Here is a 20,998-nt window from a genome sequence, read left to right as displayed (position 1 = left end):
GTTGTCAGATCCTTTCAGAGTTGAAGTCAAACCAACACATCGCACATAAGTAAAGTTGGCGCGTCTTGTGAAGACCTGATTTGAACTCTCCACATGGCACAGTGTGAAGCTCATGACCTGTCCATGACCTGTCCATGACCTGTCCATGCCAGCCTGAGATAGAGCTGGAAGCAGTGCAGACTCCCCACTGACACCAACAATCTCCGATGTAATAACATAAACCCTGGGTCTGTGTTTTCAATCAGTATTCACCAATTCAGACTGTCACCCATGTGTACTGTCTTTAACAAAATAAGTTAGGGATCATGAATATTTTAGGAGACAAATTTTTAAGTGAAAACTGAGCACAGAATGTCATAAAAATATCCCCCAGTATATTTATGATCCCTAATATTATTTTTTTTAGTATATAAACACTGTAGCCATAGGAAGAATTCATAGTTTATTTGCATTATGTAGACCATCAATTGTACACTTTTTACAAAAGAAATGTATAAAATACAAATGTTCCACACATGTTGAAGTTATAACAGTTTATGGATCCTATTCAAGAAAATAATTCATGATTCTACAACACAAGATAAGTAAACCACCCACAGACAGTCCGAAGGAGCACTGAGATGAATGCTATCACACAAGGTGATCAGCATCTGGAGCTGATATATACTGGAGGAAAATAAACGTCCATGTAAATTTTGGAAATATCTACATATGACACGGACAAGCATGGGATTCAAGGAAAAGCTGAGAACTGATCTGTTTTCACCAGAAACTACAGCGTACCGAGTTTGGGAAAATATGGAGATAAAAGAGATGGAATTCCAACTTTGAATGGAGTATCACATGCCTGCATCAATTTCATTTTGATAAATGTCTGAGATATCACAAATACCTGGTGAAAAGTTGGTACACAAACAAGCTTTCACCTGATGCTCGCAGGTAGGGAGTCTTATTTAAAAAATCAGGGGAAGAAGTAGAAGGGTTCTCAAATTATTTCCATTTGAGTATGTAAAGAAAAATACACGTGTTTCATCACACGATAATACTGGATATAAGAAGATGTGCTTAACTATTTTCCAGGTATATCAGGGGGCGGTTGGGTAGCCTTATGGTTAAAGTGTTTGCTCATCACGCCGAAGACCTGGTTTCAATTTCCCTCATGGGTACAATGTGTGAAGCCCATTTCTGGTGTCCCCCGCCGTGATATTGCTGGAATATTGCTAAAAGTGACGTAAAACCATACTCACTTACTCACTCCAGGGCTTTACCAGTTATGGTGCGGATTTGGCTACCAAGTCAGGCTTCAATCACAACCAGAATAAACCATTTATTAATTGAAGAAATTTTAAAATTACATTTTCCTTCCTATTGTCAGTCAGTGAGTGAATATTGCTTTTTGCCATGTCAGCTATCTTGCAGCTAGTCGTACCAGTCCTATTTTCAGACCTGAAAACACATTCAGTAACTAGTCAAAGCATTTTGTGGACAAAAGCACTGGACAGTATTCACCATAGTGGTATGTGATGTTAAACCAGGGGTCTGGAAACGGTCATATGCGCCAGGGAATCTCAAATGTCCGGTTTAAAATTTTGCTTACCGGACATTTAAATTTTTCTGTCCGGACATTTTTAAAAACAAATGGGGTCCAAATAATTGATGAGCGTTATCGTATCCCTTCAGCGAATTCAGGTGAATAAACAGGTATAACAAACTTGGTCAATAAAAGTATGATATTCCATATAAAACATCACTAGACATGATGAGACAGGGTCTTGAAGATAACAGATTCAGGATGACAAACCATCTTCATCAGCATGCTGTTCCGGAATATATACTCTAAGCAAAAATAACTGTAACAGATGTACTGGTAACTAAAACTAAATAATGATGATGATGATAATGATGATCATGATCATCATATGGATTTACAGACTGATCCATGTTTTACTGTGTACACAACAAACTAGGGCATTTAAACATGTTCCTTTCCCTTTCAAATTGAATGTACCCCTATAGTGAGGAACATTTCTGATGGGCAGTGAAAAAAAGAGGCATATCAATATAACGTATGTAAAGATCACAAACATTGCTGGAAATATTTTGGGTTCACCACGTAAATCAGCTTCAATGATCCCTAGGCTGTTGCCGGTCAGGATAGTCTGGACTGTTTGTTTTGAATGGTGATGTACGTCAGTTGGACGTGGGTTACATTTTTCGGACTGTTTTCTCATATTGAGATCAGGGTTAATTATCAACATGGTATAGTATACCCACTATGTGCTACAAAGAAATCTTCAAATGCAAAGAGCGTTTTGAGTTGAGTGCTTTTAAAAAATCACAACATGTGACCCACCTGGCGAAAAGGGACCTTATGGGTGCTAGAATACAATTTGTGCTGTGATATCAAAAATGATGTTTGATGTCAACTTACTTCCGTAAAAATAGAGTGCGGACTGTACAAAAATATCTTATTGTCTCTTGTTATTTCGTAACATAATAAAACATTATTTCAAAATATTGCAGCATACATGTCTACTTTCAAATAATCAGACATTATCTCTAAACTGCAATCATTACGTAAACAGTTATATGCCTGAACATGGGAGTTTGCAGGAAATGAGCCCAAATGTTTGATGCCATCTCTGTAATAAATGTGAATTGAAGCTTATGAATGGTATTTTTGTGGTCCTCAGATACTCTAGTTTTAAAATATAATAAGTCAATATGTAATTTTTCACACATAAGATCCCTTATCTCATGGTTGGTCACACATGATAAAAAGGAAATTTTTATTTTGGTGTTGAGTACGAAGATATGAAGTATCTTCTGACACTGGAATAAAACAAAATGAAACTGAGGCAAGAATCCTGCTCCGATGGTTATATTTCTCACCCAACACGTTCCTCACAAACCCAAACTCAAACTTAACGAAAATAAACATGGGAAGGAAGGTTTTCTAGCCTTCACACACAATTATCTTCTTATGATTAAAACACATTTTCATATCAAATCCTGTACAGAGAACAAAGGATAAAATAAGTTGCCTTTGCCTAGAATTTTATACTTGGGTTCAAAATTCATGTGAAAAACCCAGTTCACATAAAAAAACAAAAATTATCAGAAATACTTTCATTTATATTATATAAAAGCATGACAAACAAATGTGCATATCTGCACTCTTGCACTGTAAAATGTATATACAGACAAGAAAAAAAGCCAACAGCCTCTCTTTGTAGAACAAAAAATGTGTTCTCAAATTTCGTACAAGACACAGAAAAGCTTAAGCTCACCTGGCCGAATATTAAGCCATCTATTCCTGTATCAATGTGTCATTCATTATATTCCTAGAGCGTGTATGTTAACTTTGATCCCTGTGTATGTTGATGTCTTATGACCTCGCATCAACCCTAAAACACAGTGATGATCAAGGTTAATTGTGTTAGTTTGAGCAATGGTGTCATAAGATTGCTTACAGAATTCAAAACAAATTTTTTAAAAAGTCGCCATGGCAACAACCACCGAGTCACTGATGTATAATTGTATTACATACTATACAGCAAGTATATGCTGTGCAACGTCTTAAAGTACATTTGTTGTATACTTTTACATAGAACCATTACCATACTTCCTCTATTAGATGCTTGTGTGTCTATTAATATCGCATATGCATCTAATCTATTTAATGCTGGGACAGTGGCAACCCATTCATTACCTTACCGAATCCTAAATTCAAGAGTCCTACAAAGTTTGTTTGTTTTGTTTGTTTGTTGTTTAACCCCACACTCAGCAATATTCCAGCTATATGAGGGCAGTCTGTAAATAATTGAGTCTGGACCAGACAATCCAGTGATTGACATCATGAGCATCGATCCATGCAATTGGGATATGATGACATGCATCAACCAAGCTATTAAGTCAGCGAGCCTGACAACCCGATCCCGGAGTCCTACAAAGGGTACATTTGTAGAAAACTGTCATCATTAACCACCAACATATCAAAGTATAAAATTCAAAACTGTTATCTTGGGCATTCACGTCATCAAATGAAGGACCAGGAACCTAATAGAGGCCCAACTTCTATTTTTTGGACACAGCATATGACCGCTCGACAAATAGAGGCTGGCGTGTACTGGAGGTCCAGCATCAAATAGAGGTAGGCAGGTACTGGAGATCCTGCATCAAATAGAGGCCGGCATGTACTGGAGGTCCTGCATCAAATAGAGGCCGGCATGTAGTGGAGGTCCAGCATCAAACAGAGGCCGGCATGTACTGGAGGTCCAGCATCAAACAGAGGCCAGCATGTACTGGAGGTCCAGCATCAAACAGAGGCCGGCATGTACTGGAGGTCCAGCATCAAGTAGAGGCCGGCATGTACTGGAGATCCTGCATCAAATAGAGGCCGGCATGTACTGGAGGTCCAGGATCAAATAGAGGCCGGCGTGTACTGGAGGTCCATCATCAAACAGAGGCTGGCATGTACTGGAGGTCCAGCATCAAATAGAGGTAGGCAGGTACTGGAGATCCTGCATCAAATAGAGGCCGGCATGTACTGGAGGTCCAGCATCAAATAGAGGCCGGCATGTAGTTGAGGTCCAGCATCAAACAGAGGCCGGCATGTACTGGAGGTCCAGCATCAAACAGAGGGCCGGCATGTACTGGAGGTCCAGCATCAAACAGAGGCCGGCGTGTACTGGAGGTCCTGCATCAAATAGAGGCCGGCATGTACTGGAGGTCCAGCATCAAATAGAGGCCGGCATGTACTGGAGATCCTGCATCAAACAGAGGCAAGCATGTAGTGGAGGTCCAGCATCAAACAGAGGCCGGCATGTAGTGGAGGTCGAGCATCAAATAGAGGCCAGCCTGTACTGGAGGTCCAGCATCAAATAGAGGCCGGCGTGTACTGGAGGTCCAGCATCAAACAGAGGCCGGCATGTACTGGAGATCCTGCATCAAACAGAGGCCAGCATGTAGTGGAGGTCCAGCATCAAACAGAGGCCGGCAAGTAGTGGAGGTCGAGCATCAAATTGAGGCCAGCCTGTACTGGAGGTCCAGCATCAAATAGAGGCTGGCATGTACTGGAGGTCCAGCATCAAATAGAGGCTGGCCTGTACTGGAGGTCCAGCATCAAATAGAGGCTGGCATGTAGTTGAGGTCCAGCATCAAACAGAGGCCGGCGTGTACTGGAGGTCCAGCATCAAACAGAGGCTGGCATGTACTGGAGATCCTGCATCAAATAGAGGCTGGCATGTACTGGAGGTCCAGCATCAAACAGAGGCCGGCATGTACTGGAGGTCCAGCATCAAATAGAGGCTGGCATGTACTGGAGATCCTGCATCAAATAGAGGCCGGCATGTACTGGAGGTCCAGCATCAAATACAGGCCGGCATGTACTGGAGGTCCTGCATCAAATAGAGGCCGGCATGTACTGGAGGTCCTGCATCAAATAGAGGCCGGCATGTACTGGAGGTCCAGCATCAAATACAGGCCGGCATGTACTGGAGGTCCTGCATCAAATAGAGGCCGGCATGTACTGGAGGTCCTGCATCAAATAGAGGCCGGCATGTACTGGAGGTCCAGCATCAAATAGAGGAAATGTAATAGTAACTAGTTTTCCTTTGATGGTAATACTACAGAAGATTCAGGTGAACTTAAGAGCCCCATGCTGACATGATTATATTACATTTTCTACAGATATGTACAGTCCTGAGAGCTAGACTTATATTTTATTGAACACATCATACAGAGTCAATGGCTATGGTCATAGCACTAGTCAATATCAATGAAACTCAATCGCACATGAAATATTGCAACTACTGATATTCTGTCTGTAACTACACATACTATGCTATTCTTGAGAACTGAAGGGGCAGATACTTCCCACAGATGGTAAGAAAATGACAGGCATCCAAGCCATCACTGCTAGAAATATAGGGGCACAAACAGAAATATCTAGGGGAAATATAGGGGAAATTCTGAAAAAGGGTTTTATCGGAACTTTCTTTAATTTTTACAACTACAGACACAGCTGTATAATGAAAGTTTGGACTTACCCAGAACCAGGTTTTATAGCATACATTTCTCTGCACTGGAAACATCCTTATGGGCAATATCAGTCAATTCAAGTCCTAACCAGTTCTAATCTTGCTTCTGACTGTGGGTGATAAGGCTTGATAACAAAATTAAGTGCAGAGAAATGACAGGAATGCCTCACTGGCTTTTCTTTTTGCTTCCACAAAATATAATCTAAGTCACCAATTTCTTGGAAGTCAGTAGTGACATAAAAATATAGGTTGTCCAAGAACATCTATAATACCTACATGTCAGAACGATGAGATCTGATTGGTCCACGTGATCTTGATAAAATACTGTGTAACCCGCCTTGGATAGGCATAAATTTCAAAGCTTGGGAATAAATCTCTTATACCCCACCATGAGCAATACAGGCTGCACATGGATTTCTGAGAAGCAGAATTAATCCCTTATCCCCACTTCAAAGCAAAAAGCTCCACGCTTTTTCTGAGTCAATGAAAGTCACGTGACAGCACAAGTTAACCTCAGCTCAATAGAACAGCTGTTTTCTATCAATTTTGAATTTCTGTTCATTCTTTTACAATGTCACATTAAAACATGTCGGTAAGATAAATTCATTGTAGCAGGATCACAGGAGGTACATCACGTTTTATGCAAAAAACCCATGTACATCTCATGATCCTGCTACTGTGATCCTGAACAACTTATAATGTTAACTGTGCCCAAATATATTCATCACGATGATCATTGCCTTACTTTCTGTGGGTAGTATAGTACAGAACACTGAGCCAACAAAACATCATACCACTACACACTCATGCAGCACAGAATATCATAGGAAAACACACTAATATGAGCACTAATCACTGTATATACAATCTTTATACTGACATTCATATTGCAATACTTGTATTTTATACACATATACCCATCTTATAATACTTGACATATCAAACTGTAGACATTATGCTCACCATTCATCCATGTGATTGACAATTGTAGCCGAGTGATAAAACTTGAAGCAACCCATACAGAGTTGCTTCCCTTAGACATGCATGGATCATGCTGGTCATCAGTTTGAGTACCAGAGCACCTTAATTATGATCGTTGGTTTGTTAGCACCCTGCTCTCTGGTTTCATCCGTGTGGGAAGCATGCGTGTCCTGTGGCACGGTGGCACGTCCTCCCACATCAAGCTGACACGTCCTCCCACATCAAGCTGACACGTCCTCCCACATCAAGCTGACATGTCCTCCCACATCAAGCTGACACGTCCTCCCACATCAAGCTGACACGTCCTCCCACATCAAGCTGACACGTCCTCCCACATCAAGCTGACACGTCCTCCCACATCAAGCTGACATGCCGAGACAGAACTTAAACTGAGGCTCTAAACCAAACTGACTCATTCCTTGTTATTAGGGGGGTCACTGTGACACTAACAACACTGGTTTCTTCCCGAGTCTCCCGGAGGTGCTGGAGCAGTAATACTACTATGTAACAGAACTCATGTCCCAGTACCTCACAAATACTGGCTTTATGACTAGACAGTTGACATTCAACTGTTCCAAACACAGTTATCTCCCCTGATACATTAACTTTCAACATTTCAAGAACACAACTGTCACCTCTCACAGAGACATTCAACATTTCAAGAACACTGTCACCTCTCACAGAGACATTCAACATTTCAAGAACACTGTCACCTCTCAGAGAGACATTCAACATTTCAAGAACACTGTCACCTTTCACAGAGACAGTCAACATTTCAAGAACACTGTCACTTCCGGGAACTATTTAATTTGAACCTATTTCCTTTTCAAAGGTTATCATTCAAACATATTCAAATATTCATAAGCAAATATAAGCAAAATGTTTTATCTCTGGCTGGTTTATCAGCCTTGTGTCAAATGTTCAAAACTGTCATGAGCATCATATAAAACACCTACCAAATAAAACTCTCACATTACAAGCAACATGAAAGGACTAAGATGTTTTTTGGATGGTGACTCATGTGTTTAGTAGGAAGCTATTTCACAAACACAACCATGGTGCTATGACAAATATCACAGACGGTTGTTTCGCACACCCAAAATCTTTACTTTACATAATTGTAGATACTGTTTATCCCTGGATCATCGTCATCGTTGTCATCGTTGCCATCGTCATCATCACAATGCCTTGATTTAGTCAGCTCCTTTACTTTAACCATACATTTAGTGGTAGTCTGTTTCATGAACAACTTGACATGAATTAATGAGTAGTTCACATCATTACAGATGAGTTCAGTATAGGCTGCAGGAGTTATATCCCTCCATGAGGCTGACACATCAAACAGGTATCTACACGGTTGTATGAACAAGTACTAAAGGAACAAACAGGAATACAGAGAACAACCTTAGTACACACATGTATTCACCCACGCACGCATGCACGCACACGCACACGCACACGCACACGCACTGGTTGATAGCATGAGTAATGATCTACGCTGTCAGAAGACAGTCAGGTCATAGTGTAGCCATCCAATCCACAGTTTAGTCAATCTTTACAGCAAGTACGGGAGTGAATACAAAACAAATCACTGCATGAGACAAAATCATCTTAGGATTTTCAGCCTACCCGGTAATACATTGTAGATTTCAACCCTAGAAGATAAGCGGGTATTTTACACAGATATTTTGACACACAATATTCTGAAATTTCAAATTTCGTTTACAACAATGTGTTCGATTATGTACATTACTGTCACAAATAGGCTTTATTGATGCCAAGTAGCCTGCACCATAATGAAAGACACTGGTATAAAATTCTACAATATATCTCACATCTATATTTCTACTCACTTTCAGTCATCATACAAATCCATATCAAACATAAACATGATTGTGTAGATGTCAGTACTTATATGTACAGCATGAGAGGAGTGTCACATCTCCAAGTACGTTGTATGCAGGGATATGGCATAAGGTTCCGAGTATGCATGGATCAATGGTCCATGATGGATCCACACCAGTCTGCCATCTCTGTGAGGACCTGACGGTCTTGTGCATAACACAGAAGGATAAATTCAGTGGATTCGACGTCTACTGCAGCATGTACGTCCATGTGTGAAATATGCATGCATTGACAAAGTCCTCAATGTGGGACTGCGTTGTGAAAACTGGTAGGTTGGGGTTGGTCGGCGTGTGTTCCTGGTCCAGCTGCGGCTCCAGGTGCACAATACACAGTTCCTGTAGGAGATGGATGGATACATTAGGTGGAGGATACATAGCTCCTGTAGGAGATGGATGGATACATTAGGTGGATGATACACAGCTCCTGTAGGAGATGGATGGATACATTAGGTGGAGGATACATAGCTCCTGTAGGAGATGGATGGATGGATACATTAGGTGGAGGATACACAGCTCCTGTAGGAGATGGATGGATACATTAGGTGGATGATACACAGCTCCTGTAGGAGATGGATAGATACATTAGGTGGAGGATACATAGCTCCTGTAGGAGATGGATGGATACATTAGGTGGATGATACACAGCTCCTGTAGGAGATGGATAGATACATTAGGAGGTGGATACAGAGCTCCTGTAGGAGATGGATGGATACATTAGGTGGAGGATACACAGCTCCTGTAGGAGATGGATGGATACATTAGGTGGATGATACACAGCTCCTGTAGGAGATGGATGGATACATTAGGTGGATGATACACAGCTCCTGTAGGAGATGGATAGATACATTAGGAGGAGGATACATAGCTCCTGTAGGAGATGGATGGATACATTAGGCGGAGGATACACAGCTCCTGTAGTAGATGGATGGATGGATACATTAGGTGGATGATACACAGCTCCTGTAGGAGATGGATGGATACATTAGGTGGAGGATACATAGCTCCTGTAGGAGATGGATGGATACATTAGGTGGATGATACACAGCTCCTGTAGGAGATGGATAGATACATTAGGAGGTGGATACAGAGCTCCTGTAGGAGATGGATGGATACATTAGGTGGAGGATACACAGCTCCTGTAGGAGATGGATGGATACATTAGGTGGATGATACACAGCTCCTGTAGGAGATGGATGGATACATTAGGTGGATGATACACAGCTCCTGTAGGAGATGGATAGATACATTAGGAGGAGGATACATAGCTCCTGTAGGAGATGGATGGATACATTAGGCGGAGGATACACAGCTCCTGTAGTAGATGGATGGATGGATACATTAGGTGGAGGATACACAGCTCCTGTAGTAGATGGATGGATGGATACATTAGGTGGATGATACACAGCTCCTGTAGGAGATGGATGGATGGATACATTAGGTGGAGGATACACAGCTCCTGTAGGAGATGGATAGATACATTAGGTGGAGGATACATAGCTCCTGTAGGAGATGGATGGATACATTAGGTGGAGGATACACAGCTCCTGTAGAAAATGGATGGATGGATACAGTAAGTGAAGTATACACAGCCCTGTAGGGGATAGATGGATATATTCTGTGCAGAACTGCTACCTTTATTCAGCATTATGGTAGGATAACATTTTCATGGTTCAGTAAACTGCTAGTACATTTTTTGAAGACTTTCCAGAACAATAAAAGTTATAGATTTAAGGGAGGATAGATAGAAGTCAGGACAGAAGACACTATATACCCCTCTGTTAACCTTGTAGACACTGAAGGTCAGGACACAAGACACTAATTACCCCTCTGTTAACCTTGTAGTCAATGAAGGTCAGGACAAAAGACATTATATACCCCTCTGTTAACCTTGAAGACAATGAAAGTCAGGACAAAAGACACTATCTACCCCTCTGTTAACCTTGTAGACAATGAAGGTCAGAACAAAAGACACTACCTACCCCTCTGTTAACCTTGTAGTCAATGAAGGTCAGGACAAAAGACACTATATACCCCTCTGTTAACCTTGTAGACAATGAAGGTCAGGACAAAAGACACTATATGCCCCTCTGTTAACCTTGTAGACAATGAAGGTCAGAACAAAAGACACTACCTATCCCTCTGTTCACCTTGTAGACAAGAAAGGTCAGGACAAAAGACACTATATACCCCTCTGTTAACCTTGTAGACAATGAAGGTCAGGACAAAAGACACTATATACCCCTCTGTTAACCTTGTAGACAATGAAGGTCAGGACAAAAGACACTATCTACCCCTCTGTTAATCTTGTAGACCCTGAAGGTCAGGACAAAAGACACTACCTACCCCTCTGTTAGCCTTGTAGTCAACGGAGGCCATCATGAACATGTCAAGGTTGTTGGGATTGAGAATCAGCTGAAAGAAAACAACATGTGTATCTTTCTTGTTTTTAGAAATAACAAATATAAATACAGTGAAAACTTATGTATGTATGTTCTGCTTATTCTCCACATAGTCAGGGCTGCTAGTGGAGCAGGTATGGTAGCTACTATATATGACATACATGCAGGAAACAGAAAGACCAACTGAGCCACCCCACAACCTTCTGGTGGCTGTTGCCACACACAATCTGCCTCTGTTGGCTGTTGCCACACAAAATCTGTCTCTGTTGGCTGTTGCCACACACTTCCACACACAATCTGCCTCTGTTGGCTGTTGCCACACACATCCACACACAAACAGCTACTGTTGGCTGTTGCCACACACACATCCACACACAATCTGCCTCTGTTGGCTGTTGCCACACACTTCCACACACAATCTGCCCCTGTTGGCTGTTGCCCCACACTTCCACACACAATCTGCCTCTGTTCACTGTTGCCTCACACTTCCACACACAATCTGTCTCTGTTGGCTGTTGCCTCACACTTCAACACACAATCTGTCTCTGTTGCCACACACTTCCACACACAATCTGTCTCTGTTGGCTGTTGCCTCACACTTCAACACACAATCTGTCTCTGTTGGCTGTTGCCTCACACTTCAACACACAATCTGTCTCTGTTGGCTGTTGCCACACACTTCCACACACAATCTGTCTCTGTTGGCTGTTGCCACACACTTCCACACACAATCTGTCTCTGTTGGCTGTTGCCACACACAATCTGTCTCTGTTGGCTGTTGCCACACACTTCCACACACAATCTGTCTCTGTTGGCTGTTGCCACACACAATCTGTCTCTGTTGGCTGTTGCCACACACTTCCACACACAATCTGTCTCTGTTGGCTGTTGCCACACACTTCCACACACAATCTGTCTCTGTTGGCTGTTGCCACACACAATCTGTCTCTGTTGGCTGTTGCCACACACTTCCACACAGAATCTGTCTCTGTTGGCTGTTGCCACACACTTCAACACACAATCTGTCTCTGTTGGCTGTTGCCACACACAATCTGTCTCTGTTGGCTGTTGCCACACACTTCCACACACAATCTGTCTCTGTTGGCTGTTGCCACACACAATCTGTCTCTGTTGGCTGTTGCCACACACTTCCACACACAATCTGTCTCTGTTGGCTGTTGCCACACACAATCTGTCTCTGTTGGCTGTTGCCACACACTTCCACACACAATCTGTCTCTGTTGGCTGTTGCCACACACAATCTGTTTCTGTTGGCTGTTGCCAGACACTTCCACATACAATCCAATCTGCCTCTGTTCGCTGTTGCCACACCAGGGGGCCGGAAAATTTAAAATCCCAATCAGACATTTGCATTTAGGCCACGTCCCCTTCAAATAGCGTATTTTAGGACGACTTTTCACACACATTACAAGTTGTTACGTGTTCATAATATGATGAATTATGAATTGTTTCAATTTAAATTGTTTAATTCACCGGACAATTAATAACAAATAATATCATTTTAGATATACATGGAAAACATACGTTTGTTTCTGTTATAATAACGATCTGTTAATGTAGTGAATGGTCTAATTAATATTCATGAGTTATATTCATGAGTCTGCTCAAGTGTACGCGTTGTAACATTTGGATCGAGACTGTTATCCCATATCCTCACGGGAAAAGTTGTTTTTTTAACTAAAGATTATTTAAAAACAAGACAGATAATATAATCACAAATACTAAAATATCGTTGATAGCAATAGTTATTTGAATACTTTTTTTAGCTGTACTTAATTATTGACCATAAAAAAATGATATCGATCGCCACAGAAAGCAAAATGGCGGTCAATCAAGATTCAATATACGCCTAGCTACTGAAAACAATAAAATCTGCAAATCCTCATTGTATGTCAACCAAGTGAAAATCGTTAGCCACGACTTACAAATGATCGTCCAGACTTTGAGGGTTTGGCAGATCTGCTCGACTGGCTGTTGTCACGCTTTCGCTTCTTGTCTGAGGTTACGTATCGTAGCATTGTGAGGATAATGAGGTACATCAATAATGCAAGGTATTTATGTACAGTTGTAAACACCTTTCACTCAAATTAACAAGATGTTCTCAGTAATTAATCCTCGATTAATCAGTGTCAACTCAGTTTATTGCCTATTACAGTGATTGACCGATTGGACTATCATGTAGGTACGATGTATTTACAGCAAACAAAACAAACAAAGCTTGTCAGTGTAGTTAATCTTCATTGTGTTACAACTGCAGACAGAAACTGCTCAGTCCTGTTGATCATGTCCGGTCAAAATTTAAGAATGTCCGGACAATACTTTTTAAAATGTCCGAACAGAAAAAATTAAATGGCTGTTGCCACACACAATCTGTTTCTGTTGGCTGTTGCCACACACTTCCACATACAATTTGTCTCTGTTGGCTGTTGCCACACACAATTTATTTTTGTTGTCTGTCTCCAGAGCCGTCATGACTTCTCACAATGTGTCTGTTGGACATAAAAAAAAGACGTAATGTCTACTCACAATGTGTCTGTTTGCCATTGCCACAGGCATCATGTCTACTTACAATGTGTCTCTGTTGGCCGTCGCCACTGATGAAGTTGCGGTGGGTGTCGGGGTACTTGTTGATGAGGACGTCAAACAGCAGCGTGTACCACTGGAGGGGCATGTTGAGGAATGGGGTGAGCTGAGGGTCGACCTCGTCCAGGGGAGTCCGGGTCACCATCTCAAGCAGCTCAAGGTACTCCTCAAAGCTGAGTCGGGCCAGATTCTGCACACATAACATAGACATCAGTGGTACATATCTGATTACGTCAAAGACGGACTACACAAATGATTAACATCATTCAATGACTGATGATAAAAAAGACTGATCACATCAATGACTGACTACAAAAAGGACTGATGACACCAATGACTGACTATATCAATGACTTATCACATCAATGAACTACTACTCCAATGACTTATTATACCAATGATTGACTACTACTATTACTGATCACATCAATGACTGACTACATTAATGACTTGTAAAACCAATGACATCTACCCCAAGGACTGATCACATCAATGACTGACTACATCAAAGACTGACTACATCAAAGACTAACCAGGTCTCGGCTCTCCTCAGTTTCGCTGCGTTTCTTCCTGCGACTGTCCTCCTCCATCACTTTCATCCGGTTCCACAGATAGTCCCGGCGACACTTCACTTTCGACAGCTCAACCATCTCTGCGATCTTGTCTCTGGCAGATAGAGTTATGCATATTCAAACACCACATATAGCAAATCCATATTCATAGTCTAACATGAAATCTGTGTATCATTGTCGGTGTCTGGCAGGCTCGTGGACTTGTTCGTTCTACTTGAAGTCTGGCTGACCCTGACCTCATGGTATCTACGGATTTCAGTTTGTTTATTAAATAGAAAATTCAACAGTGGCGACTGTTATTGGTAATCAAAGCATCATTGTTTTTCACAATATCTATAAGTAGTAATTATTGACTACCAGATCAGAACGAGATTTCTGTCATCTTCGGTACACATCAATGACAGCGGATATGTTGGAGGGAGGAAGGTCTCATAATCTCGCAGTATGGCCCTTATTACCTTTCATATTTGTTTTTCGGGTGAGCTGGTGAGCACGTGACTTTATGAAACTAAAAGATGAAGTTTTGCAAGCAGCAAAAAGTTTATGGGACAAGAACTTGTTAAATAATGATGCATTATGTACACAGGGTGAATATTCAGGTTCTACAGACACATGTTTTCACTTCCTCATAATTTTATGAGTTCGAACTTATCAACAGTTGGAACATTCTGGTAATATTAGCACTTCCCACTTACCACATCTCTGGCGTGTTGTCTATTTATAGCAAAAAAACATATTGCCACAAAATTAGGAAACTGCAAAAATAGATGGGGTCTGGTGGACTGACTGAGTCTACTTGTCACCACCTACCTCCCGGCCTGAACCTCCTTCACCAGCAGGTTGGTTTGGTTGGTTGGTTTGTTGTTTAACGCCACACTCAGCAATACTGCAGCTATATGACGGCGGTCTGTAAATAATCGAGCCTGGACTAGACAATCCAGTGATTAATATCATGAGCATCGATCCACGCAATTGGGATCAATGACATGCATCAACCAAGTCAGCGAGCCTGACCACCCGCTCCCGTTAGTCGCCTTTTACGACAAGCATAGTCACCTTTTACGGCAAGCATGGGTTGCTGAAGACCTATTCTACCCCGGAATCTTCACGGGTCTCACCAGCAGGTCATTGATGGGGGTCTGGTGGACTGACTGACTCTACTTGTCACCACTTACCTCCCAGCCTGAACCTCCTTCACCAGGAGGTCATAGATGGGGGTCTGGTGGACTGACTGACTCTACTTGTCACCACCTACCTTCCAGCCTGAACCTCCTTCACCAGGAGGTCATAGATGGGGGTCTGGTGGACTGACTGACTCTACTTGTCACCACTTACCTCCCAGGCTGAACCTCCTTCACCAGGAGGTCATAGATGGGGGTCTGGTGGACTGACTGACTCTACTTGTCACCACCTACCTCCCGGCCTGAACCTCCTTCACCAGGAGGTCATAGATGGGGGTCTGGTGGACTGACTGACTCTACTTGTCACCACCTACCTCCCAGCCTGAACCTCCTTCACCAGGAGGTCATAGATGGGGGTCTGGTGGACTGACTGACTCTACTTGTCACCACTTACCTCCCAGCCTGAACCTCCTTCACCAGGAGGTCATAGATGGGGGTCTGGTGGACTGACTGACTCTACTTGTCACCACTTACCTCCCAGCCTGAACCTCCTTCACCAGGAGGTCATAAATGGCGGTCTGGTGGACTGACTGACTCTACTTGTCACCACCTACCTCCCGGCCTGAACCTCCTTCACCAGGAGGTCATAAATGGCGGTCTGGTGGACTGACTGACTCTACTTGTCACCACCTACCTCCCAGCCTGAACCTCCTTCATCAGGAGGTCATAGATGGGGGTCTGGTGGACTGACTGACTCTACTTGTCACCACCTACCTCCCGGCCTGAACCTCCTTCACCAGGAGGTCATAGATGGGGGTCTGGTGGACTGACTGACTCTACTTGTCACCACCTACCTCCCAGCCTGAACCTCCTTCACCAGGAGGTCATAGATGGGGGTCTGGTGGACTGACTGACTCTACTTGTCACCACCTACCTTCCGGCCTGAACCTCCTTCACCAGGAGGTCATAGATGGGGGTCTGGTGGACTGACTGACTCTACTTGTCACCACCTACCTCCGGGCCTGAACATCCTTCACCAGGAGGTCATAGATTGGGGTCTGGTGGACTGACTGACTCTACTTGTCACCACCTACCTCCCAGCCTGAACCTCCTTCACCAGGAGGTCATAGATGGGGGTCTGGTGGACTGACTGACTCTACTTGTCACCACTTACCTCCCAGCCTGAACCTCCTTCACCAGGAGGTCATAGATGGGGGTCTGGTGGACTGACTGACTCTACTTGTCACCACCTACCTCCCGGCCTGAACCTCCTTCACCAGCAGGTCGTAGATGGGGGTCTGGTGGACGTTGGAGTAGCCAAGGTAGTTGACCTTCTCCTGACGGACACTCAGGTGCTGCTTGACTGCTACTGGACGGCTGGCCTCATCTGATGCTGTGGCCAGGGTGTCGAACATTCCTATAGAGAGAACAGGTTCAGTATTAAGCATGGCTGTCAGGCTTTAATGTGTTAACAAATCTTAAAGTTATACAGTTCACAACTTTGAGGTGAAACCCATGTGTATGACTACACCAAGGATGAAACTCAAGGCGGATGCTCCAGGGTTCTAACCCAGATCCCAACAGACTACACCCTCATTCATAGACGGATGCTCCAGGGTTCTAACCCAGATCCCCATAGACTACACACTAATTCATAGACGGATGCTCCAGGGTTCTAACCCAGATCCCAACAGACTACACACTCATTCATAGACGGATGTTCCAGGGTCTCTAACCCAGATCCCACAGACTACACACTCATTCATACCCAGAGATACTAATGCCATTATGTGCTGGTAAACTGGCCCATGATATCAATGTTAAAACACTGGAAGAAACAGCTTAGCTGTAATCTCACCTAATGCTGTTTTTGTTGCTGCTGATCTGAACTCTCCGATCTTCTTATCCAGAGACCTCAATGGGAAGCAGTCCTTGCGCCTGGTCAGTACCACAAAGAACTTGAGTTTGAGGATCATCAGCTCCCCCTCGGGTTGCAGGAGCCCCCGGGGGTTGTCATGGATGATGACTAGCCCCACATCGTACTCATCGGATGCCTCCATCCCCGTCACGTCCTTGGTGTCACGCTTCAGCTTCTTGTGTCGGACAAGAGCAAACTCATCTGCCTTCACAAAGATGTACTCCTGGATTAGGGTGGGATTGAAATGATGAGATGAGTCCTAGTAGTCTATGTTAGGATATGGCTGGGAGGAAGTAATGACAGTGTGCAATTTTTTAGCTTGGAAGAATGGATGACACTGGAGTGGAAGGATGGTGACAAGGACAGAAGTCAAAAGTATCGGAACTAAGTGTGACAATCTAGAAAAATCAGTTTCGGAACTGAAATCAGACATGAAGAAAATTGAAGCTGAGAACCACGTAATGCAATCTGACGTCGATGCGGTTGCTGAGACAGTGGATATCATAAATGACAAACTTTCGCAAATTGATGTTGAACTTGATAAACTCGAGTCGTTTAGCCGAAGAGATAATATCATTATCTATGGTGTTGATGAAGATGAAGGCGAAAAATCTATAGCCTGTAAAGAAAAAGCGATCGCCGTACTTAATGAAAACGCAACATTCAAAACTTGGCAACCGACTGACGTTGCACGCGCCCATCGCCTCGGTGTGAAGAAGCCTGGTAGTGAAAGACCACGACCAATAATTGCAAAACTGGTACTCTCCGACGACAAGGTACGAACATTGAAAGCCAGAGCGACATTTAAATCGAATGGACTTGGAATTGGAAGTGATTTAACCACGCGTCAACGCGAACAATTGCAAGCCCTAAAAGGAACGGGAAATTTCGGCTTCTTCAAGAATGGCAAGCTTGTTACGATGCCTCGTACGTCGGCTGACCAACGTGGATCTACAAATCAAGACTCAGAAAACCGAATGTCGGACAGACTTCGACCAAACAGAAGTAAGTCGCGCCCTGGGAAATAGCACAATGGCCATGGCCCGGATCATCTCCCACAAGGAACCTCCGATGTGCACACCGGTGATACTCGCGCTCACAGTGTTACTGATGTCAACAGAGACGCGTTCTCCTTTGTATGTTGGAATATTGGTGGTCTTCTCAGCAAAATAAATGATGTTGACTTTTTAACTTACATCAGTAAATTTGATATTGTGTGCCTTGTTGAGACTTTTGTTGTAAATATTCCAGGAAAACATTGGCTACATGGATATGATACTTTTTACTGTCCTGCAGTTAAGTTATCCAACTATGGACGTTTATCAGGTGGTATTTGTCTGTGTGTACGTCAATCACTGAGTAGTTTCTGTAATGTTATACAAGCAGATAGAGACAACATAATTGGTCTCTCGTTATCTAAAGATTTATTTAGAATTGACAAAAATGTGAATTTGTTATGTACCTATATCCCTCCAATGGGGTCTCCTTATTATAATCATGTAAACACCAATAGTAACATTGTAAAAGTAGAAGAATTCTTAATAGATAATGATGAAATGTTTTCAAATTCATACAATTTAATCTGTGGAGATATGAACGCGAGAACAGGTGAGAGAAATAACCCTGATATTAGCAATAATGATGATAGCTTCAATCACACCTCCCCTTTCCCTGAGGAGGAGGATGACCCTGTTGAGGATCGTACTTCACAGGATACAGTTGTAAATAGATTTGGTCAAATGTTGTTGGATTTATGCTATGTTTTTAAACTTTACATCGTAAATGGACGTGTATATGGTGATACTAATGGGCAATTTACTTATTGTAGCCAACATGGATCTAGTGTAAACGATTATTTTATAAGTTCACCAGATTTTTTTCAGTTTATAAATATGTTCACTGTCGGTGATCGATCTGATTCTGATCACTTTCCATTAGAATTGATGTGTAGATTTCCAAATATGGGTAAGAGGTGCAATAATGATTCATGTATGGATCCACAAGCATCAGAGAAAATTGTATGGAATGATCATTACTCCAGTTTGTTTCTTGATAACCTGAGATATAATTTTACTGAAAACAAAGAAATGGTCCTTAAAGAAATTGATAATGCTATTGAAAACGCAATTAGCCACTTTGTCGACATTGTATTAGACTCTGCTAACTGCATGAAAAAGACAATACGACATAATCCACAATTTGCCAATCACAAACCACTAAGTCTAGAATGTAGACAAGCGAAACGAGAAACACGTAGGGCACTTAGGAGATTTAGAACACAAAGAACAGTCGCTAACAGAATTGCGTACTGTAGACAAAGAAATCATTATAAATTTTGTTGCAGAAAATTTAAATCCATTTCACGTAAGAAATCAGTTGAAAGATTGCATAGAAGCATAAATAGTCAATCTAGCTTTTGGAAACAGATAAGATCATTACAAAACAAACCCAGACAGAAGAATCATATAACGAAAGCAGAATGGCTGTGCCATTTTAGAGAGGTTTTTGCAAATGACAATGTTTTTTCTCCTCACTTAGATGATGAAAATGAACTCAGTTCTAATCAGTTTACAGATATTGATGCATTCATACTAAATTCTACGATAACTGAACATGAAATTACATCATCAATAAATAAGTTAAAAAAAGGAAAATCCGCCGGGCCCGATCAAGTGCTGATAGAAATGCTTAAATGTTCCCAATTAGATATTATGCCATTTCTTCATAAATGTTTCAACAAACTCTTTGATAATCAAATATTTCCAAACAGTTGGTCTTGTTCAGAAATAGTCCCTCTACATAAAAAAGGCGATCCGAGAAACCCTGACAACTACAGGGGGATCTCATTAATGAGTGTTCTGGGGAAAATTTTTACCTCTGTTTTGAATAACAGGCTTACTAACTGGGCAAATATGAGAGATAAGATACCGGAAGTTCAAGCTGGTTTTAGAAAAAATTATTCAACCGTAGATCATATTTTTACATTATATGCTGCAATTCAAAAATGTCTAACACGTCGTAAACACAAGGTTTACGTTGCTTTTATTGATTTTAAAAAGGCATTTGATACAGTTGATCGTTATAAATTATGGTGTTGTTTAAGAAAAGCTGGACTACAAGGGAAGATGTTTAATATAATACAATCAATGTATTCAAATATCAAGTCATGTGTACGTAGTGATTATGGTGTTACTGATTTTATCGATTGCCCATCTGGTTTACGTCAGGGATGTATACTGAGTCCTCTGTTATTTTCGTTTTTCATAAGCGAATTATATTATGAAATCTCAAGTAACGGCAAGCATGGTATACAGATGTATCCTGACATCCTTGAACTTCTTATGCTCCTTTTTGCCGATGATGTTATTTTACTATCTGACACTGTTATTGGTCTACAGAATCAGTTGAATGTATTAGATAAATATACTAAGGAATGGAATTTATCTGTAAATTTAGAT

At 42.0% G+C, this 20,998-nt stretch overlaps 1 protein-coding gene across 3 annotated transcripts in view; it reads right to left on the bottom strand.

Annotated features, from left to right (window-relative positions):
* Positions 1-429: 429 nt before the first annotated feature.
* LOC124121185 (KICSTOR complex protein SZT2-like) overlaps positions 430-20,998 on the bottom strand; it is a 162,020-nt gene continuing 141,451 nt past the window's right edge. For 2 of the 3 annotated variants that reach the window (XM_048399868.1, XM_048399870.1), the window contains exons 58-63: positions 17,481-17,763; positions 16,877-17,039; positions 14,463-14,595; positions 13,916-14,119; positions 11,270-11,338; positions 430-9,262 (exon numbers count right to left, since the gene is read on the bottom strand). In XM_048399868.1, the coding sequence (XP_048255825.1) occupies positions 9,116-9,262; positions 11,270-11,338; positions 13,916-14,119; positions 14,463-14,595; positions 16,877-17,039; positions 17,481-17,763 (999 nt within the window). In that variant the 3' untranslated portion in view covers positions 430-9,115. The remainder of the gene's footprint in view (positions 9,263-11,269; positions 11,339-13,915; positions 14,120-14,462; positions 14,596-16,876; positions 17,040-17,480; positions 17,764-20,998) is intronic. The other variant, XM_048399869.1, reaches the window with a different exon arrangement.

The sequence above is a fragment of the Haliotis rufescens genome, unplaced genomic scaffold (genome assembly GCF_023055435.1).
Source record: "Haliotis rufescens isolate VD_foot unplaced genomic scaffold, xgHalRufe1.0.p SCAF_2, whole genome shotgun sequence".
Classification (NCBI taxonomy): Eukaryota; Metazoa; Mollusca; class Gastropoda; order Lepetellida; family Haliotidae; genus Haliotis; species Haliotis rufescens.
The sequence above is the reverse complement of the archived record's forward strand: the minus strand, read 5'-3'. Positions and strand labels throughout refer to the sequence as shown.